The 17,864-nt window shown below is 33.6% G+C and overlaps 2 protein-coding genes across 2 annotated transcripts in view; one reads left to right on the top strand and one right to left on the bottom strand.

Annotated features, from left to right (window-relative positions):
- Positions 1-17,510, bottom strand: part of LOC126744793 (kynurenine/alpha-aminoadipate aminotransferase, mitochondrial-like) — a 411,884-nt gene extending 394,374 nt beyond the window's left edge. The window contains exon 1 of the mRNA XM_050452353.1: positions 17,507-17,510. The gene's annotated coding sequence lies outside the window, so the exon portion shown is untranslated. The remainder of the gene's footprint in view (positions 1-17,506) is intronic.
- On the top strand, positions 2,406-11,195 carry LOC126744797 (syntaxin-5). Its single transcript, XM_050452357.1, has 5 exons — positions 2,406-2,919; positions 3,145-3,289; positions 5,403-5,732; positions 5,795-6,024; positions 10,841-11,195. The coding sequence occupies exons 1-5, from the start codon at positions 2,686-2,688 to the stop codon at positions 11,006-11,008; spliced, it is 1,107 nt and encodes a 368-aa protein (XP_050308314.1). The 5' UTR covers positions 2,406-2,685; the 3' UTR covers positions 11,009-11,195.
- Positions 17,511-17,864: the final 354 nt, after the last annotated feature.

Below are 17,864 nucleotides of genomic sequence, written 5' to 3'. Positions count from 1 at the left end.
CTCTTTCTACATTCTCTAACCCAGTGACCTTTGCGTTTACAATACTTGCAGCTAGTATTCTTCTTTAGCTCTTGAATACTCGGCTTGACCTTATTTTTGTTAGCTTCTGTTTAGCTCGTAGAGCCTCTACCTGACAAGCAAGGCGGGACACTTCTGAATCCTCACTCGACATTCTGGTCTCTTCTTTCAGCAACCTGGCAGCTAGATTTTCAAAAGTTTGCTGGTCACTGCTAACTGAATCCCATGCAGTACGGAATGCATTATACTTCGAGGGTAAACTATTGATTACCTTGGAGCATATTGCACTGGAACTAATTTCTTCTTTTACATCCTTAAGCTGTCGTACAAGCAATTCAATCGAAGAAATGTGATCGGCAATTTTTGCATTGTCTGACATCCTATATTCATAAAACTTCTGCCATAGGAGTTCTCTTGAAATTTCGGTTTTCTGCTCATGAATGGACATTAACCTTGTCCACATTTGTGCTGCATTTTCGCAGTTTATCAAATGCTGGATCTGATCTTGTGCTATTGTTGACAATAAAATAACTTGGGCCTTCGAATTACCTTTATCCCAGGTTTTCCACTCTGCAGTCGTCGTCTCAGACGGCTCAGGTGTCGAACCATCGACAATGGAGAGTATATTCTCAGCTTTCAACACAATCCGAATGCTAAACTTCCACAGTTGGAAATTTGACCCATCAAATTTCGGAATATTTCCACAATCTAATTTTACCGCCATCACTGTATTTTTATTGTTTGTTTATATACGACTCGAACGTAAAAACAATAAAAACTGTAACATAAGCCACGACTCAAACGCGACCCGAAAACCTACCGATCAATAGGTTGCCCTTGAACTCAAAAATTAAAACGTGCCTGGGCCCATAACCTGTTCAATAAAAACCCGATGATCAGTAAAAGAAAATATTTATTAGCGGCAAGCTTACAGTTGGACCGACTTAAAAGAACTAACATGCAAGAAAATAAAGATACCGAACAAAAACATTACCAGGAAGCGGCGAGACGCAACGTAAACGTTTTAGGTTTAAAAATAGGCCAAATCTTAAATATTATAGTCCGGTCTATTTAACATATATCAACGATTTGCTAGGAACCACTGTCAATCCAATCTACAGCTTTGCGGACGATAGCACACTTATTTCCACATTTAAGTCCGCCAAACCAACGACAGCCGCAAGTTCTCAGAATCTTAGGCAGCAACAAGTAGCTTCAACCAACAACGATATTAGAGCAATCTTGGAGTGGGGCGATAACAATTTGGTAAATTTTAACGCTAAAAAAACGCAGGCTGCAGTATTAACGATGAAGACTAACCTTGGTGGCCCGGAGCTGGTTATGGCAGGGAAAACATTGCCAATGAAATCATCTTTACATCTTCTAGGAGTCGAGGTCACCAACAGTGTGTCCTGGCATGACCACGTTGCCGAGGTCGCCAGGGTGGCTTCCAAAAAACTCGGAGTGCTTTTCAAAACGAAAAAACTGTGTACACCAGAAGAGCTGCTGACTCTTTATAAGGCTCAAATACGCCCTTCCCTCGAGTATTGCTCGCATGTCTGGAGCTCTGCACCCAAGCATAGCTTAAACCTGCTGGATTCTATACAGAAGAGAGCTATTCGTCTTATCGACAAACCAGAACTGACAAAGAGTCTGGATAGTCTGGAGCACAGGAGAAAGGTGGCTGATCTCTGTTTATTCTACCGTTATTATCACGGTAAGTGCTCCTCTGAGCTGGCAGGCCTGATTCCACCCAGGGCTGTTCCGGCAAGAAGGACGCGTCTAGCAGTTGCGGCTCATCAACATCGAGTCCACCTGCCTACCTCAAGGACGTCGCTGTATCGGGACTCATTCATCTGGAGAACATCTTCTTTGTGGAACGGGCTTCCACCTCACATATTTCCCGACGCATACAACCTACAGCGATTCAAGATAAATGCCCACAAATATCTTCGCGCAAGCACCACTTCAAGAGTGACATAGGACTTTCCTCTTGTGCTTGTGTTTACCATAAAAAAAAAAAAGTTTCCGACCTTAAAGGAGCTTAAATATTTAAGGCATATTAATATTCTACCGATGGTTTCCAAGATTTTGGAAAGACATATTTATAATCAGATAATAGAATTTTTAATTCTCATAATATCACTCCCGGCTGTCAGTCTAGGTTTCCTAAACAGTAGTACAACTACTTGTCTTGTAAATCATTAATGATAATATAAGACATAATGAAGATAAGAAACTGGAAACGACTTGTCTGTGTCTTCTGGACTTTAGTAAAGCATTTAATACACTTAATCAATGTTCTAAGACGGGGTCATATATGTCACGGGCTCCCGGACTATATCAAACGTCAACGCTATCAGGTGATGTTGATGGAAGTTTGTTGACGTGTCTACTGTCTAACCTAATAACAGTTCTCAAATATTAATTTTATTTTTTTTCAATAAATTGTGTATCCAGAAGAATTAGTGCTAAAAAGCCTTTTCTTAATTAGTACAATCCATAAATTGTCATATGTAACATACACTTTCCTTCCTAAAAAGTAGTTTTGCTTGACTTGCATCCCCATCTATTTTAGCATAGTAACTGTGTATTTCACCCATTAATATAGAAGGTAGGGCAAGCAGAAACACTTAAGTCTATGTGTGAAAGTGACTGAAGAATGCAATGCTACCCAGAAGACGTCGCACTGGCTCAGAAACTGAGAATCAGGTCCTTGTAGGACAGGACAGTCCATATACACAAACAGAGAAATTCATTAAAATTAATAGTTCTTACCCTAACAATGTGTCTGAGAGTTACTATTTAGACGACCATATTGAAGATTATCAAGAACCAGAACACATTATGACGGCCAAAGACCGAACTAGTGAATTTATAAATACCATTCAAAGCCTCCAGGTAGGATTTTACAAAAACACATTTGACATTTTCTTTATCCTATTTAATTCAATACAGAGGCAATTAGGATGAGAGCGAGAAACTTCTTACTAATAGTTTACTTATCATTTCAATCCGGTTACTTTATTGATCATCACTCATTAATTTGACCTTGGTCATTGCTTTAGAGTTTAAGTAATTTATTAATTAATGACCAACCAATTAAAAAAATATTTTTTTTTTTAGGGTAGGAATATAGCCAGAGCTGTTGCAGCCAGAGATCCCAAAAAATCTAAGGTTATCCAGAGCCATTCCGAGTTTATGTTAATTGCTAAAAATGTTGGAAAAAATATTGCCAGCACATATGCAAAACTGGAAAAACTCACACACTGTAAGTTAACATCACCATTTTACTTTATAAGACTTTGAACGTTTGGATGTGTGTAATATGTTGAAAGATTATATCAACCTAAAAATCTTTAGCGGAGAGCAGTTTAACATGGCTTAGTGTAGGGGCAAAGAGAAGTATGTTTGCTGTAGAAACACTACTGAAATACATTCAATTTGCTAAATTCAGTAAAAAATATTTTTTAATTTATTATACTTTATTTCTAAATTAATGGATTTTTAATCTTCTTTGTAAATAACTTTATATTTCTTGCCTTTTTTATTCCAAATGGAAGAGAGTTGAAAATTGTTGATTTCTGTAATAAATTTCTTTCATTTCTTGACCTTATTGAAGCATCTGATTGATAGATGTATATTTATTAGAGCTAAGAACAATTTGCATTAGTTTATTTTGTTAATATTGTATTTAATTTATATGTTCCTGAAGGCATGATATAAGCAATGACAAGCAATAATTAAAGTGTGGTAAAATTATTATATTGTATACTAACATTTTAGTCCATTGAGAGCAGCAGTTAGGTATTATCCCAAAAAACCCAACTTTCTTGCAGTCTTTTTACAAATATAATTTACATGACCATGAAAACTTAATTGTTGTACTAAGAGTACTCCTAAATATTTTATTTCAGTGACAAACTGAAGTTTTGATTTATTAATTTCAATATTTTCAAATATTTCATAGTAGTTCCTTTAGCATACACTTTGTCTTTGATTACAATACTTTAACAAAGTCAATAATACAAAATATTGAATTCCAAATTTAAAATACTTTCTAAAAACTGAAATAATTTCCCTGTAAATGTTATTATTTTGCTATGTGCAACCCTGTATTTTAATATAATTTACTGTTTAATGCAACTAAAGAGTTTTAAAAAAAAATTATTAGATTCCAACTTATATTCAACTTTACTCTGCACCATGTGTGGGTTACTTTACACAGAGTATCTTATAACTCTTAGTCCAATATTTTATCAATTTATTCGATAATAGATCCATATGTGTTTGCACTTAATAATATAGAATTTTACTTCATAAGAGTGTAGACCAACAAAAAAATTTATAGGATCCAGTTTCCCAATGTTTTTACACCCAACAGTTCCTATTGTATTAGAAAATTATTTATCTTATGAAATAAAGTAACCTCTACTATTCCACAGGGTGGATATTTATTAAATTGTTTTTAATACTTTACTAAATGGAATTCTAAAAACATCTAGTTAAATGATTCCTGCTTACTCAATATTTTTCAAATAGAATTTAAATAAGTTTTCACCTTAGTGAATTAAGTTAATTTTTATAATTGTTCCAATGAAATAATCTTTAAATGTTAAGAAATATTTGTCATTCATGTCTTAAAGAATCTTAAATATTTATTTAAATTTATTTATTCATTCATGGTTATCTAAAGTTGCAATTATCAGTCTTAAATAATCACATATTCACACACTATAAACTATACAATGTATCTGATCTGCTTCTTATATGTGCATGAAACTGATAAGTTTTCCACTAGAATTAAACAGATGTCAAATATGACGAAGTTTCAAGTTTTGATAAATAAGTCTCTAGACAAATATAAACTCCTATTTGAAATAGTGATTCTTTTCATATATTTTTGTTAAAGCATAAATAAATTTCTATGCTCTAAAAAGCCCTTTCAATGTAGTGTTGCAAAAATGCAGTTCTAGCATAAACTGAAACTAATTTTAATACTACAAACTCAGAATGCTGTGTATTTTCAACTAAAATCATAAAACATCTAAAAAATATCATCATTGATCTACTCAGAACTTTGTGTAATCAATGGGTTTAGGAGTAATCTTCTTCTTTCCTTCCTTTTTTTTAATCAGTGATTATGTCTAAAAAATAAGGTTCATGCAATGATTAAACCAATTGTGGCAATTACCATCTAGGTTCATTGCATTACACAACTCAGTCACTAAATATCTCACTTAAAACTGCTATACCAATCCTACTCAGTGAAGAAAAGGTCACATTCTTGGACATTGTTCTAATTTCCTTGAGCTTTTATCATCCTGTACATATTAATGCGATCATCTATTTCTCTTGGAAATTACCTGGATATTGTTTTTTAGTGGCAAAAAGAAAATCGCTCTTTGATGACAAAACAGCAGAAATTCAAGAGTTAACGTACATAATTAAAAGCGATCTGAATAGTCTTAACCAGCAGATTGCCCAACTGCAAAATGTAGCAAAGAGACAAAAACAATCCACAAATGGCAAACACTTACAATCTCATTCCAGTAACATAGTCTTGGCCCTTCAGTCTAAGTTGGCATCAATGTCAACCGACTTTAAACAAATTTTGGAAGTGAGGACGGAAAACTTAAGACATCAAAAAAACCGAAGAGATCAGTTTAGTCAAGGTGGACTGCCACCTCCTAGGACCACAACAGTTGGTCATTGTAAGCCATGCCACTTTTTAAACAGTGCCTATTTTCTCATTGTAATAACCGTTAATTTTTAGCTAGTCTTTTATTCCAAGAAGAGGACCACCAATCAAATAATGCATTGGAAAATCAGCCCTTGATACCTCAGCAATCTTCAAGCCAGATGCAAGCGGCATTAATTTATGATCAGACCGATCAATACCTGCAAAGTCGGGCAGAGACCATGCAAAATATTGAATCCACAATTGTCGAACTGGGAGGTATCTTTCAGCAGCTAGCACATATGGTTAAAGAACAAGAAGAAATGGTAAGAGTTGCTATATTGCTATTTTTTAATAGAGAAGTATGTGTACAGACTCAGACAGTATGTAATGAAATCAGTGATTAAACTATGAAAAGCTTTATTTCTAATATATTCAAATACTTGTTCTGAATATGTAACATTGGTTTTGTCACTATGGCTTATCCCACTTTACACTCAAAATAAAAATATAGATATAGATGTTTGCAAAAGCTTTACCTTATAATAAACCTTACAAGACAGAAAGATTTCAGGATATTAACATGCTAAAAATTTTCATGTATCAGGCCCAATTTAAACTTGGAAAAATGTTAAATAATAACTTATTCTTTCAATTTTTAAGTATTGCAATTTTATATATTTTTCTTGCCTTGATATACTTCACGAAAACGATACTTGCGCTTGTCTCATTTTTAATCTAAAAAAACGCGATCAGATATCTGATAAAATTATTGATTTAAAATTAAACCGAAAATATTTGGAAACATCTTTTATGCAATTTTACAAAATCAATATTTATAAAATGATCGAAATTTTAATATTTTGCGCAATATTTTTATAACACGACGGTCTGCAGTTCCTGTAAATATAAGAAATATGACGAAGGTTTTAATGCCCCAATTTCGAACTGCTTTTTAGACGAGATCCTTTTTTTACAATGCGAGCTCTTCAACTCACTTCCCGATGAATTTCACCTCTTCAGTTTCAATAAGCTTATGTTTAAATTAAAAAATATCTACTAGAAAAACAAAATTGTCCAGTAAATGTGTGACCTTCTTTTTTTATAGAGAGAACTTATTTTGTACTTATATAACTTGTGCACTATTAATTTGTTGCCCCATTATGATTTTCTTACTTCCTACAAAAGTCGTATTTGTTTATGTTTATTTTTGCTCTTATAGTTCAGTGTGTCGATTCCCTTTTTATTGATTTCTTTTTGGTTTAGTATAGGTGTATGTATGGTTGAGTAGAATAGCATTTGTTTGCCAGACTTCGCCAAGACTATTGTGTTTAAGTATTAGCTATTATAAATGTAATTTGTTTCATCTAATAAAAGGCCTTATTTATTTATTTATATTATCGGAAAAAACAAAACTTTTGGTTTGTTTGAAATGAGATAAAAGAGGGTGATTTATAAAAATTATATGTAAGAAAAATTGAAATGTAATAAGACGTCCAAATTATCAAGAGAATTTTTTTGACAAAAATTTACACTAGTTCATATGATAAATGTACCTCGACGAAAAAGCTGTTTTTAGGCTAACTTGAGATCGCTGAAACCGAAAATTACTATAATTTTTTTTTCAACAACCATTTTCGAGATTTTCGCAAAAAAACAGTTTTTTGTGCCATCGCGCAGTTATAACCTGTAATCTCGAAAACAGTAAACGTCATTTTTTTCAACAACGTGAATTTCGAAAGGCACACATACTACCTTTACTGCAACATATGATTTGTGTCAATTGAAGTCGTAGTTTTCGCAAAACAGCTGTTAAAAGTTGAAAGAAAAGGGCATTTTTGATGTTTTTCTCCAAATTGTCCATACCCAGGTAATGCTTGGGTAGGTTATCAAAAATTTGTTTATGAAGTCTCACATACATTTATTGGAAAATTATAAAGAAATTAACATTAAACTTCGTTCATGTTCACACAGGCTACTGAAATGTAGGGGAGTGTAAGGCAAAATTACATACTTTGTGTTTAAGACCGCATAATTTTTTTTCAAAAAATGTTAAACGCATTGTTTTAATGTTTAAAATATTATAGGTGTATGTAAACTATATATAAAAAAGTTTAAGACTAAAAGCAGGTCATGTTCACCAGAAATAAAATATTTAATAAATACCTCAAAGTGTCAATTTGCCCACCACTGTGTAGGCAAGATAACATAGGCAGGTAGGCAAAATGACATTAAATTTCAAAACAAAAAATATGTACGGTTTAGAACATTTATTAAACAAATGTATATAAAGTAAACTTTTAATGAAAACAAATAAAATCATAAAGAACAAAAGGAAAACATTATTCTAAAGATCCCACTCTTAAAAAAATACATTTGCTTAAACTAATCTTTGCATGCATCACAAATAAATTGCTTGGTTTTTTTTTGACACATCTGCGCAGTCAGTGTGAGCCCACATTTTGCAGAGTTGGCATTTTATCCATCGCCCCTTTGACCCAGATCTACTGACAACTTCATTGCAGTAGATGCACGCTGGATCATCCTCGTCCTCTGATTCATTTCCAAAAGGTTCAAGTTCTTCATCTGAATCGTGAAAAACTTGTTTGGTAACCCGGGTTCGATTACTTTTCCTGACTTCTCTTTCTCTTTTTTTTATTTCGAATTCCTTTAACTCGTTAATAAATGGAGAAATTGTTAAAACACTTTGAGACTCCTTTCTTGATTTTTTTATTGCTATCTTAGCTACAGGTTTGGGGTGTATTTCTTCTAAAATTTTATCTATTTTCGATATATTTGCCATTTTATTTCCGTTATTATTCGAAGTAGGGATCTTACCGAAAGTTGAACAGCCACTGTCCTTCGAGCATCCGGGTTGGTTATTGTCATCCTTATCATCATTATGTTTGTTAGGTGAATTTTTACCTGCATTTTCAATATCTGTGTTTTTGGTATCCTCAACCAGTGATGTTACTAAACTGGGGGTATGATCCGGAAAAATTTATGGATTTAATGGGCAAATACCGGTTGCTCTAAAACCACTAACAGCAATTCCTACAGTGGCTGCTTTATTGTACGCCTTTTCAAACAGTGAAGAAATGTGATACATCGACACTGTCCTCCCAGGATTTGCTTTTAACCAGTTCGTTACTTCTTGGTCATAATAGGATCCCAGAGGTCCAAAAAATGACACATCTAGTGGTTGAAGTATATGGGTACAATGCGCTGGTAAACAAAAAACCACTACATAATTTTCTTTTGCATATTTTAGGGCACTATAATCTTTGTGACTTGTATGCCCATCCAAAATTAGCAGGGCTTTATTATCGAAAGTGGGTCTAACATATTGAACAAAATGTTTAATCCATTTAAAAAATTATGGTTTTATCATATAGGCAGGTTTATTATACAATTTAAGCGTTCCTTGAGGTGCTCCATCATAAAGTAGTTCATTTTTCTTTTTGGTAGGAAAAATTAGAGCTGGAGGGATATAGTTACCAATGCTGCTTACGCAAATCACAGCAGTTGTATGAAATCCGCGTTCTCCACTTGTTAGTGACCCTAATTGCCTTTTTGAGCAACAATTTTTTGAGTTTTTTGGACATTGATTATTCCACTTTCATCCATGTTATAAATCATCGTCGGGTTTATTTTTTCCCAGTTCTGAAAATATTTTGCTACCTCTTCTTTATTGAAGACCCGGGCCCGTGCTGCCGACGTTCCTTCTGGCTTTCTGAGCGATATTGTTGGATGTCTTGACATAAAATCACGAAACCACCCTCTGCTATCTATTTTTTTTCACTTTGTTAAACTGGTGTGGCATACCACTACGATCGCCAAGCTCGTATGCAACCGTACGGAACTCTATTTGTGTTAATCCAAAAAATTTTGACTCTAAATACAAAATGTGCTCTAATAAAGCTTTTTCCATTTTTTCATTTAAGGATTTTCTAAATCTTCCCAGACTTTTCTTCCCTTCACGAGCGTACAAATTCTTGTTATTATAATGCCTTCGCAGGGTTGCCTGCTGAACATTGAATGCCTTAGAAGCCGTTAACCAACCCATTCTTTTTTCTCGAACTGCCTCAATTGTCTTTTGCATGTTTGCCGTTGACCAGGATGGGCGATTAGATTTTCTGGAGTAGTTAGACACCATTCTAAAACAAAATTCCTGTATTAATGAATAATCAGCGGCATATTCACAATGAAAGGCAAAACGACATACTATGTTATTTTGCCTTCCAAAGGGATATGTCATTTTGCCTCTTGGTAACATTTTTCATTAAAATCTATTGAAACTAAACACTATTAAAAAACTACTTCACTACATTAAATACAACCCAATAATGGTTGCAAAACTATATGCAAATGTGAACAGTTTTATTTATATTTAGCCAAAAACCGACAAAAACGTATACCTTAATCTTTTCTGCCTGCTTCAACACGTGTAAACAAAAACTTTTTTTGACAAGCACTACAACCCTGTTTGATGGCCGGATCATTATTAATAGTCGCATCGGCGAGTAAGCTTATAGTAATTGGGTACAGTGTTGCCGAATATATTTAAAATCTCCGTAGAATGGGAAAGTATGTCATTTTAACTGATATGCCATTTTGCCTTACACTCCCCTATCTACTTCACAATCATTCGGTTTTTTTCCCTTGGAATTTATATTATTTTATTACATTGCTACGATTGAAAAGCGCTATGAGGGCTTTTGGGATCAAGACATTCGACGATATTTCGACAAATATGTCAACAACTCCAAAATCATGTGTTGACATACGCGTAATAACTTCCACACTTTTCATTTGATTTGAACTAATTTAGGCTTAAAATGTAGGTGACAAAATTGTCTTTAAATTCATATCATTTATGTTGGTATTATAAAAAACTGTCCGAAAAGTCAATAAACTTTGAAAATTTAGATAAAAAACGTCAAAAATGCCCTTCTGTTTACATGATTTCTTGATGCATGTTTAGAACGTTTTTCTCCTGAAATTCCTTTATAATAAAGCCCTTGTAAGGTTTTAAAATGTAAATCTGGTTACATATACTGGATGCAAACCTTTTATAGTTTGATCACTGATCAGTAGATGAGTGTGTACGCAGACTCATACAATTTAATTGTATTATTCAAGGTGGAAAGGATAGATACGAACGTACAAGATGCCGAACTAAACATAGAAGCGGCACACGCGCAGATATTGAAGTATTTTAAAACGGTGTCCTCAAACAGGTGGCTCATGATAAAAGTATTCGGGGTCCTGATGTTTTTCTTTATATTTTTTGTTGTCTTTTTAGCTTAGTGGTCCACTATTTATCTAATAAGTAGAAACAATATTATTAAATAGACTAATGATTATATTCGATTTGTTATCAATGGCATTTCATTTATATTTTTTTATAAAAATTTCATACGTTTATGCTGTGATAAGGGTAATTTTAAAAATGTGTATAAATGTACATAAATATATACATGTATAAAATTATTAATCCGGTGGGCTATGAAATTTATGTTATGGTTCCCAAATAAAGGTGTTTCAGGCGTTTTTCTTTGCAGTGTCCAATTGATATTAAAAAATTATTCCATATTATGGCTTTATTAATTAAAATCTTTTTTCGTTGTAAAACGATTTTTTCATTGTAAATTGCAATCTGTTAAAGGGTGTCGCCCACTAGAGCGGAGCGCGCTGGAGCGTATGGCAGCGCGCCGGAAAGTACTTTTTATAATACATTGTTCTAAATGGGAGTCCGCTCACTTGTCGGAAGAGCACCGATCGGCAGGGCAACGAAGCGACCGGAATTCTATGTTGGGTATATTTTTCCGCTGCCGTACGCTGCCGATTGCGGTGCTACGCCGCGCGCTGGCTAATGTGCGATACGTAGCGACGTAATGAAAGATTTTTTTATGAAAAAATAAATCGAGGATGGGTTGGCAAATGATATCAGGTCAATGCTATTCTACATATTGATTAAGATCGATCTTAGTGTCGGATCTTATACTATAACTAGATACAAATTTTATTGTCAGTATGTTCTTAATCCATTATTCCTCTGTTTATCATTGAATTTTGCCAAGGAACTGTACCCTCGGGGGAAGAAAAATAATTTGCAAATATATCCCTAATTTGCAAATGCATTTGGCCATGTCTGAGCCTCCATCGTTGCATTTCCTCCCACTCGTCGTAAATTTTGAAGATTATCATTGTTAAGGTTATTGTCAACTGATTCCAATGAAATTAAAGAAGGCCTTAAAAAATTATGTAAACAACAGGTCGCTAAAATAACTTTGTCCACATGTTCGGAACTCATTTTTAATCTCCTTTGATAAATCCTAAATACTTGTGTCAAAATTCCAAAAACATTTTCAGATAACCTTCTGGCTCGGCTCAAGCGTAATTAAAAGTTTTTTTTGATATATTGTCTTTAATTTCGCCTATTTTTTAATAATCGCCTACAATTACGTGAGGCACAATAATATTGGTTCCTGGAAGACTTTTATCAGGAGGTATATTAAAAGAGTACTGCAACAGTGCTTTTCCCATATTAGGAGAAGCGAACATTCCTCCATCACTGTTCTTTCATAGGCACCTACATCTACACATATAAAACGATAATTGGCATCTACTAATGCCAGTAGAACGACACTAAATGTCTTTTTGTAGTTAAAATATAGCGAACCACTATTGGCAGGTGCTTCAATAATAACATGTTTGCCGTCGACGGCACCGATGCAATTGGGGAAATTCCATAGTTCGTAAAAGTCTTTTTCAACCGTTTCCTTTGTTGGGTTTGGCATGACAATATTGCGTACTTTAGTCCAAATTATGTCACAAGTTGAATATACAATTTCTCTAACAGTGCTTTCTCCTAAGTGATACGAAAATGCAATTGATCTAAATGAATCTCCTGTAGCCAAGAATCTGAAAAGAAAATGTTTATATTTCAGCTTCAAAATGTAAAGATAAATGGAAAAAACTAAGAGACAATTTTTGCAAAGCCATTAAAGCTCGTAAAACAAAGAGTGGGGATGCTGAAAAAAAAATTAGGACCTGGAAGCTTGAACAACAGATGGCTGTCCTTCTTCCACACATCACTGAAAGACCTTAAACCTCAAACATACAAATAACAGAGGAAGAAACCGGAAATTCAAGTGAAGAGGATTCTTAATCAATATTAGTTTACCACCGGCCCACTCCATCGATTACATCGACCTCATCAGCTCCTAAGAAAAAAATACAGAAATGTCGAAAACTAACAAAAAAATCGAAAGTTTTTAAAGCTATCAATGAAGCTGAATTAGCAGCTTTATCTGAAAGACAACATGTACAATCAAATAGAGCTGAATATCCACCATATCCACTCTCATCTTTATCACGAACATCTCGTCAGCATTCAAATAACTTTCAAGATTCTGTGCTATTGGCAATACCTCAACTTAGGAAAACTTTTGATTTTATTTTTTTATTATAATTTAGAAAATGTATTTTTTAAGTTTTTTTGCATATTAGAGGTATATTTTTTTTGTAATATTTTTTGTATGAGAATCAACAAGTTATTTTAGAAGGTTGCCTTTAACTTGCCTTAATTATCTGTTAAATTAAAGTTTAAGCATACATCTAACCTTTCTTCTGGACCTATACCTTGACGAAATGACGTATTTTGTCTTTCTATTTCTGGTTTTAGGTAACCTAATAGTTTCATGAATTGTCCATGCGTCATTCAGAAATACTGATGAAATTTAATTACGTCTTCTATTAGATCAGGAAATAAAGTATAGAATTCACCCTCAGTCTTACGTTTTTTACATATATTATGTATCCAACATTTTCTTTTCCTTTTTTGTTTTTTTTTCTGCTTCTTCGCACAAAGCAGAAATTATAAATACCTCTTCTTCATTGGAGGACAGCATTGTACAAACTGAAGAAACTCAGCTAGCCGCTCCGCGTCGCTTCGGTTTAGCACGCTCTATATGCGTATGGGCAAGAAAATGCGCTCCGCCGCGCTGCCATGCGCTCCGGCACGCTCCGCTCTAGTGGGCGACACCCTTAAGAATCTTAGTTTAGTATACAGACAGATCCACACTCTAGCTTAGTAATATCTATCAATGAAAATCCTATGCAAATCCACAAAAAGCCAATGCATACTTACTCAACGTGTAACAGTTTGGTGCGGTTTTTTGGTTGAGGATATCACTGGACCATATACCATTTAATTTTTTTGAAAATGAAAAAGAACAAGCTGTTAGAGTTTTTTATGGAATGAAATACTGGACATGAATTTAGAGAATATGTGGTTCCAACAAGATGGTGTGACATATGATAACATCATTTTGTTACAGCATGAGACACATTTAACTTATTGCGCAAACGGTTTAGAGTCTATCTCAAGGGATGGGGACGTAAATTGGCCAGCAAAATCATCCGATTTGACGCCACTGGATTATTTTTAATAGGGCTATATAAAAAGCAAAGCTTACGAAAACAATCCTCAAACATGGAGACATAACTCCAGAAATGTATTTAGAAGTTTTCAACAAAAGAATTGTGTGTCGCGGGAGAAGTCATGGTGGCCAATTGGCAGATATTGTGTATCCCGAAATAACTTGCAGGGATGTTACTAAAAATGTTATTTTATCCGTTACCAACATCCGAAACCTCTTATTGGAACATTTTTTTATAAACTGTCTTATTACAATTTTACCACCAATAAATAAGTCTATTATATGTCATGCTGGTGGCTCTGTGATTCTGGTAAAACCCAAATCATGGTCCTGGATCAAGTTCCGTTGACAGTATAATTCTTTCTGTGTATAATTAATAAACCAACAAGAACCTTCCTAAATCATAATCATGTCCTTACCTTGTTAACCAAATGGTGGATTATAATTAAAAGGAAGATCACATTTGTTACTTTAGTAAAATACTTGGGAGCTAATATTGATAAGAACTGTTAAAGGTAGTATATCAAGCTCTAGTAGAATCTTTCTTGAATTATGGTACAAGAATCTGGGGTGGTACCTGCAGCACAACTTTATCAAGCTTCTGCTAAAGGTTGTATAGAAAAAACAAAGGATCAAAGATTCCATTCTTTGAGTTTGTTTTTGGCAAGTGTCGATAATGAGGATTCTACCTAAGAAATATGCAAAATAGTAACACCTCAAAAAACTATCCCTCTCTGAAATTATCACAAGATCTGTTATAAATCCACATATTGGGCAGTTTTTCCAGTTTGTCGGCGACACATGTCTTTTATACGGCCAAGAATATTTAATCTTCCACATTGCAAAACTATACATAGAAAGTAACTTTACAATATTAGTGTAGTTGAATAATGGTTAAAAATCTTTTACTTTCAAGGGGCTATTTCTGTATCTTTGTCAGAAGAATTTTAATACGGTGTGTTAAAATCTGTTGGTCTGTTGTAATTGCAAAGAGTTGTTCCAGGAAGTAACAGGTAAGTCATTATCGAAAAGTCACTTGTGACTTAAGAGTACTACACGTATGTAGGTTGAACTCTGTATCTTTGTTCATTTATCTATTTATTGTGTTAATAAATCTGAAATTATAGGAAGCGCTTAAATAAAGACCTTACATACTACATATTATATTTATCTTTATTTGCACTATATTTTTCTTCAGTCTACTCTCCTGATGAATTTGATGTTCAGGAATTTACGCAGCCTGATATTGCATGTTCTCTTAGAACATTGAAAGGCCTTTCAATGTTCTAAGCATGTTCTTTTGATATTAATGAAATGCATGTACAAATATCTGAAGTTTTCAAAAAAAAGTCTTTGAAAAGTTTACCAATGTCAATGTTAATAGGGGCCCTGGGCCTGACTGTATTCCAGCTGTCTTCATAAAACACTGTGCTTTTGCTTTGGCACGTCCACTATGGCTGATTTATAATTTGTCTTTCAGGACAGGTAGATTTCCAACCTCATGAAAGTTAAATTATTTGACTCCTATATTTAAGAATACAGATCAGAGGGATGATGTGAAAAACTACCGTCCTGTTTCTCTGGCTTGTCACTTTGCAAAGGTTCTTGAAAGTTTTGTCACAGATTTTTTATCAGAGAAATTTAAAAAACAATCTCAACTAAGCAGCATGGGTTTGTCAGGGGTAGGTCCATTACCACTAATTTGTTGCTCTACCAAACAGCTTTGTCGGGGGCCTTGGAGAGCGGTATGTCGGTTGATTCCATATATACTGACTTTTCCAAGGCCTTTGACAGGGTTGATCATTCTCTCCTGGTTGCGAAGTTGTCACTCTATGGCATTGGTGGTTGTCTTTTGGCCTGGTTGAAGTCATATCTGTCTGGAAGAACACAGACTGTAAAGATAAATAACTTTTATTCTAGTCCTTTTCCAGTGACTTCTGGGGTTCCTCAGGGTGCCCATCTTGCCCCTTTTTTATTTAATATTTTTATTAATGATGTTGTTCATTGTTTTGATTATTGTAATGTGTTGCTTTTTGCTGATGTTAAGATTTTTAGAATTATAGTCAGTAACTTGGCACATCCTGAACTTTGTTCTGATCTTCACAAATTTCAACTATGGTGCAAGAACAATAGAATGATCCTAAATGCTAAAAAATGCAAATATATTCAATTTACCAGGAGTTTTAGCCCACCATTTCATCAGTACCATCTAATGAGTTCACTTATTGAGAAGGTATCAGAGATACGTGATCTTGGGGTGCTTTTTGATTCCAGACTAATTTTTTCAAAAAATATTGAAAACCTGTGTACTAAGGCTTACAAAATGTTGGGTTTTATTAAGAGGCACACTCATGATTTCAACAGTATTGATTCCATCAAACTTCTGTATTTTTCATTGGTTCGCAGTCAACTTGAGTCGAATTCATGTATATGGTCACCTTATTATGCTAAATATATAATGTGTCTAGAAAAAGTTCAACGTAAATTCATAAGATACATTGCTTACAAGCTTAATATTCCTTGTATTGATATTAGTTACAGTGAAATGTATAGATTGCTGAACATTGAAAAGTAGGAGACTCGACGTAAAAACTGCGATATTGTCACAACATACAAGGTTCTTAACAATGTAATACAGTCTCCTGAGTTGTTGTGTCAGCTTAATTTAAATGTTCCTCCTACTACAGTGCTCAGACAGACTAGATTATTCTACCTTGAACAACATCGTACACTGTATGGTGAAAACTGTGTAATAGGTAGAATGATGATTAACTCAAATAGTGTCAGTATAGATTTGTTTCATTGTTCTCCGAGTTCACTTCAACGAGTTTTAAAATCTGCTCAAGTGCAATATAATTTTATATCTTGACTTTGCTTAAAGTGTGTCTTCTTTTCTATTGCAGTTACTCTGTTTTAAACCATTGTTGTCCTTATATTTTATTTAATTTTATTGATGTTACCTGTTATCTGTTTTTTAAGCTAGATATTTAATGATAGTACTAATACTTCAAGTGCTTTATTGCGATATAAAATCTTATTTTGTTGAATATTTTATATACTATATTTATTTTGTATATTGGTTAATTACCGTAATATATACTGAATCTGAATATTTAGTATGATGAGTGCACAACAAAAAAAACTATTTTACTGTATTATAAAATACACTACATTTTAAGGCCCTTTGCCATATATAAAAAAAAAAAGAATAGGACCGTTACAAGTATTAACAGTTAAGATATTAAGAACAGTTTATAGGAATCCCGGGATATCCCAGTTGAATGTCATCAAAATAGACATTGCTGAAAAATTCTTATGCCTTATGTCCCCAATAATTCTGTCTTATTTTACATGAAACAATATAGTTTAATTGGGTATATTTAATGTATGCATTTTAAAATGAATAAATTTATTTTTATACATATAATTTTGCGTAACAAAGCTATTAAAAAGATTATTAATTTTGGTCATTGAATTAACCGAATGAAAGGATCGTTAAAATCAAAATTTTTGATAAAAATAATTAATTTTTGATTCAGCCAGTTGGTTTTTATTTCCAGAACTTAGTATTTAGGTAGTACATCATTAGAAATATTCCTGAATTATTATCCTGTTACACACAATGAAGATAGGTCTATATAGTTCTGATTACTACCTGCGTCGCCTGTTACCTTTCAGAACCGGATAAATACAGAATATTTTCCCAACATCCAGGACAT

Source organism: Anthonomus grandis, chromosome 14 (genome assembly GCF_022605725.1).
Source record: "Anthonomus grandis grandis chromosome 14, icAntGran1.3, whole genome shotgun sequence".
In the NCBI taxonomy this organism is placed as follows: domain Eukaryota; kingdom Metazoa; phylum Arthropoda; class Insecta; order Coleoptera; family Curculionidae; genus Anthonomus; species Anthonomus grandis.
The sequence above is the reverse complement of the archived record's forward strand: the minus strand, read 5'-3'. Positions and strand labels throughout refer to the sequence as shown.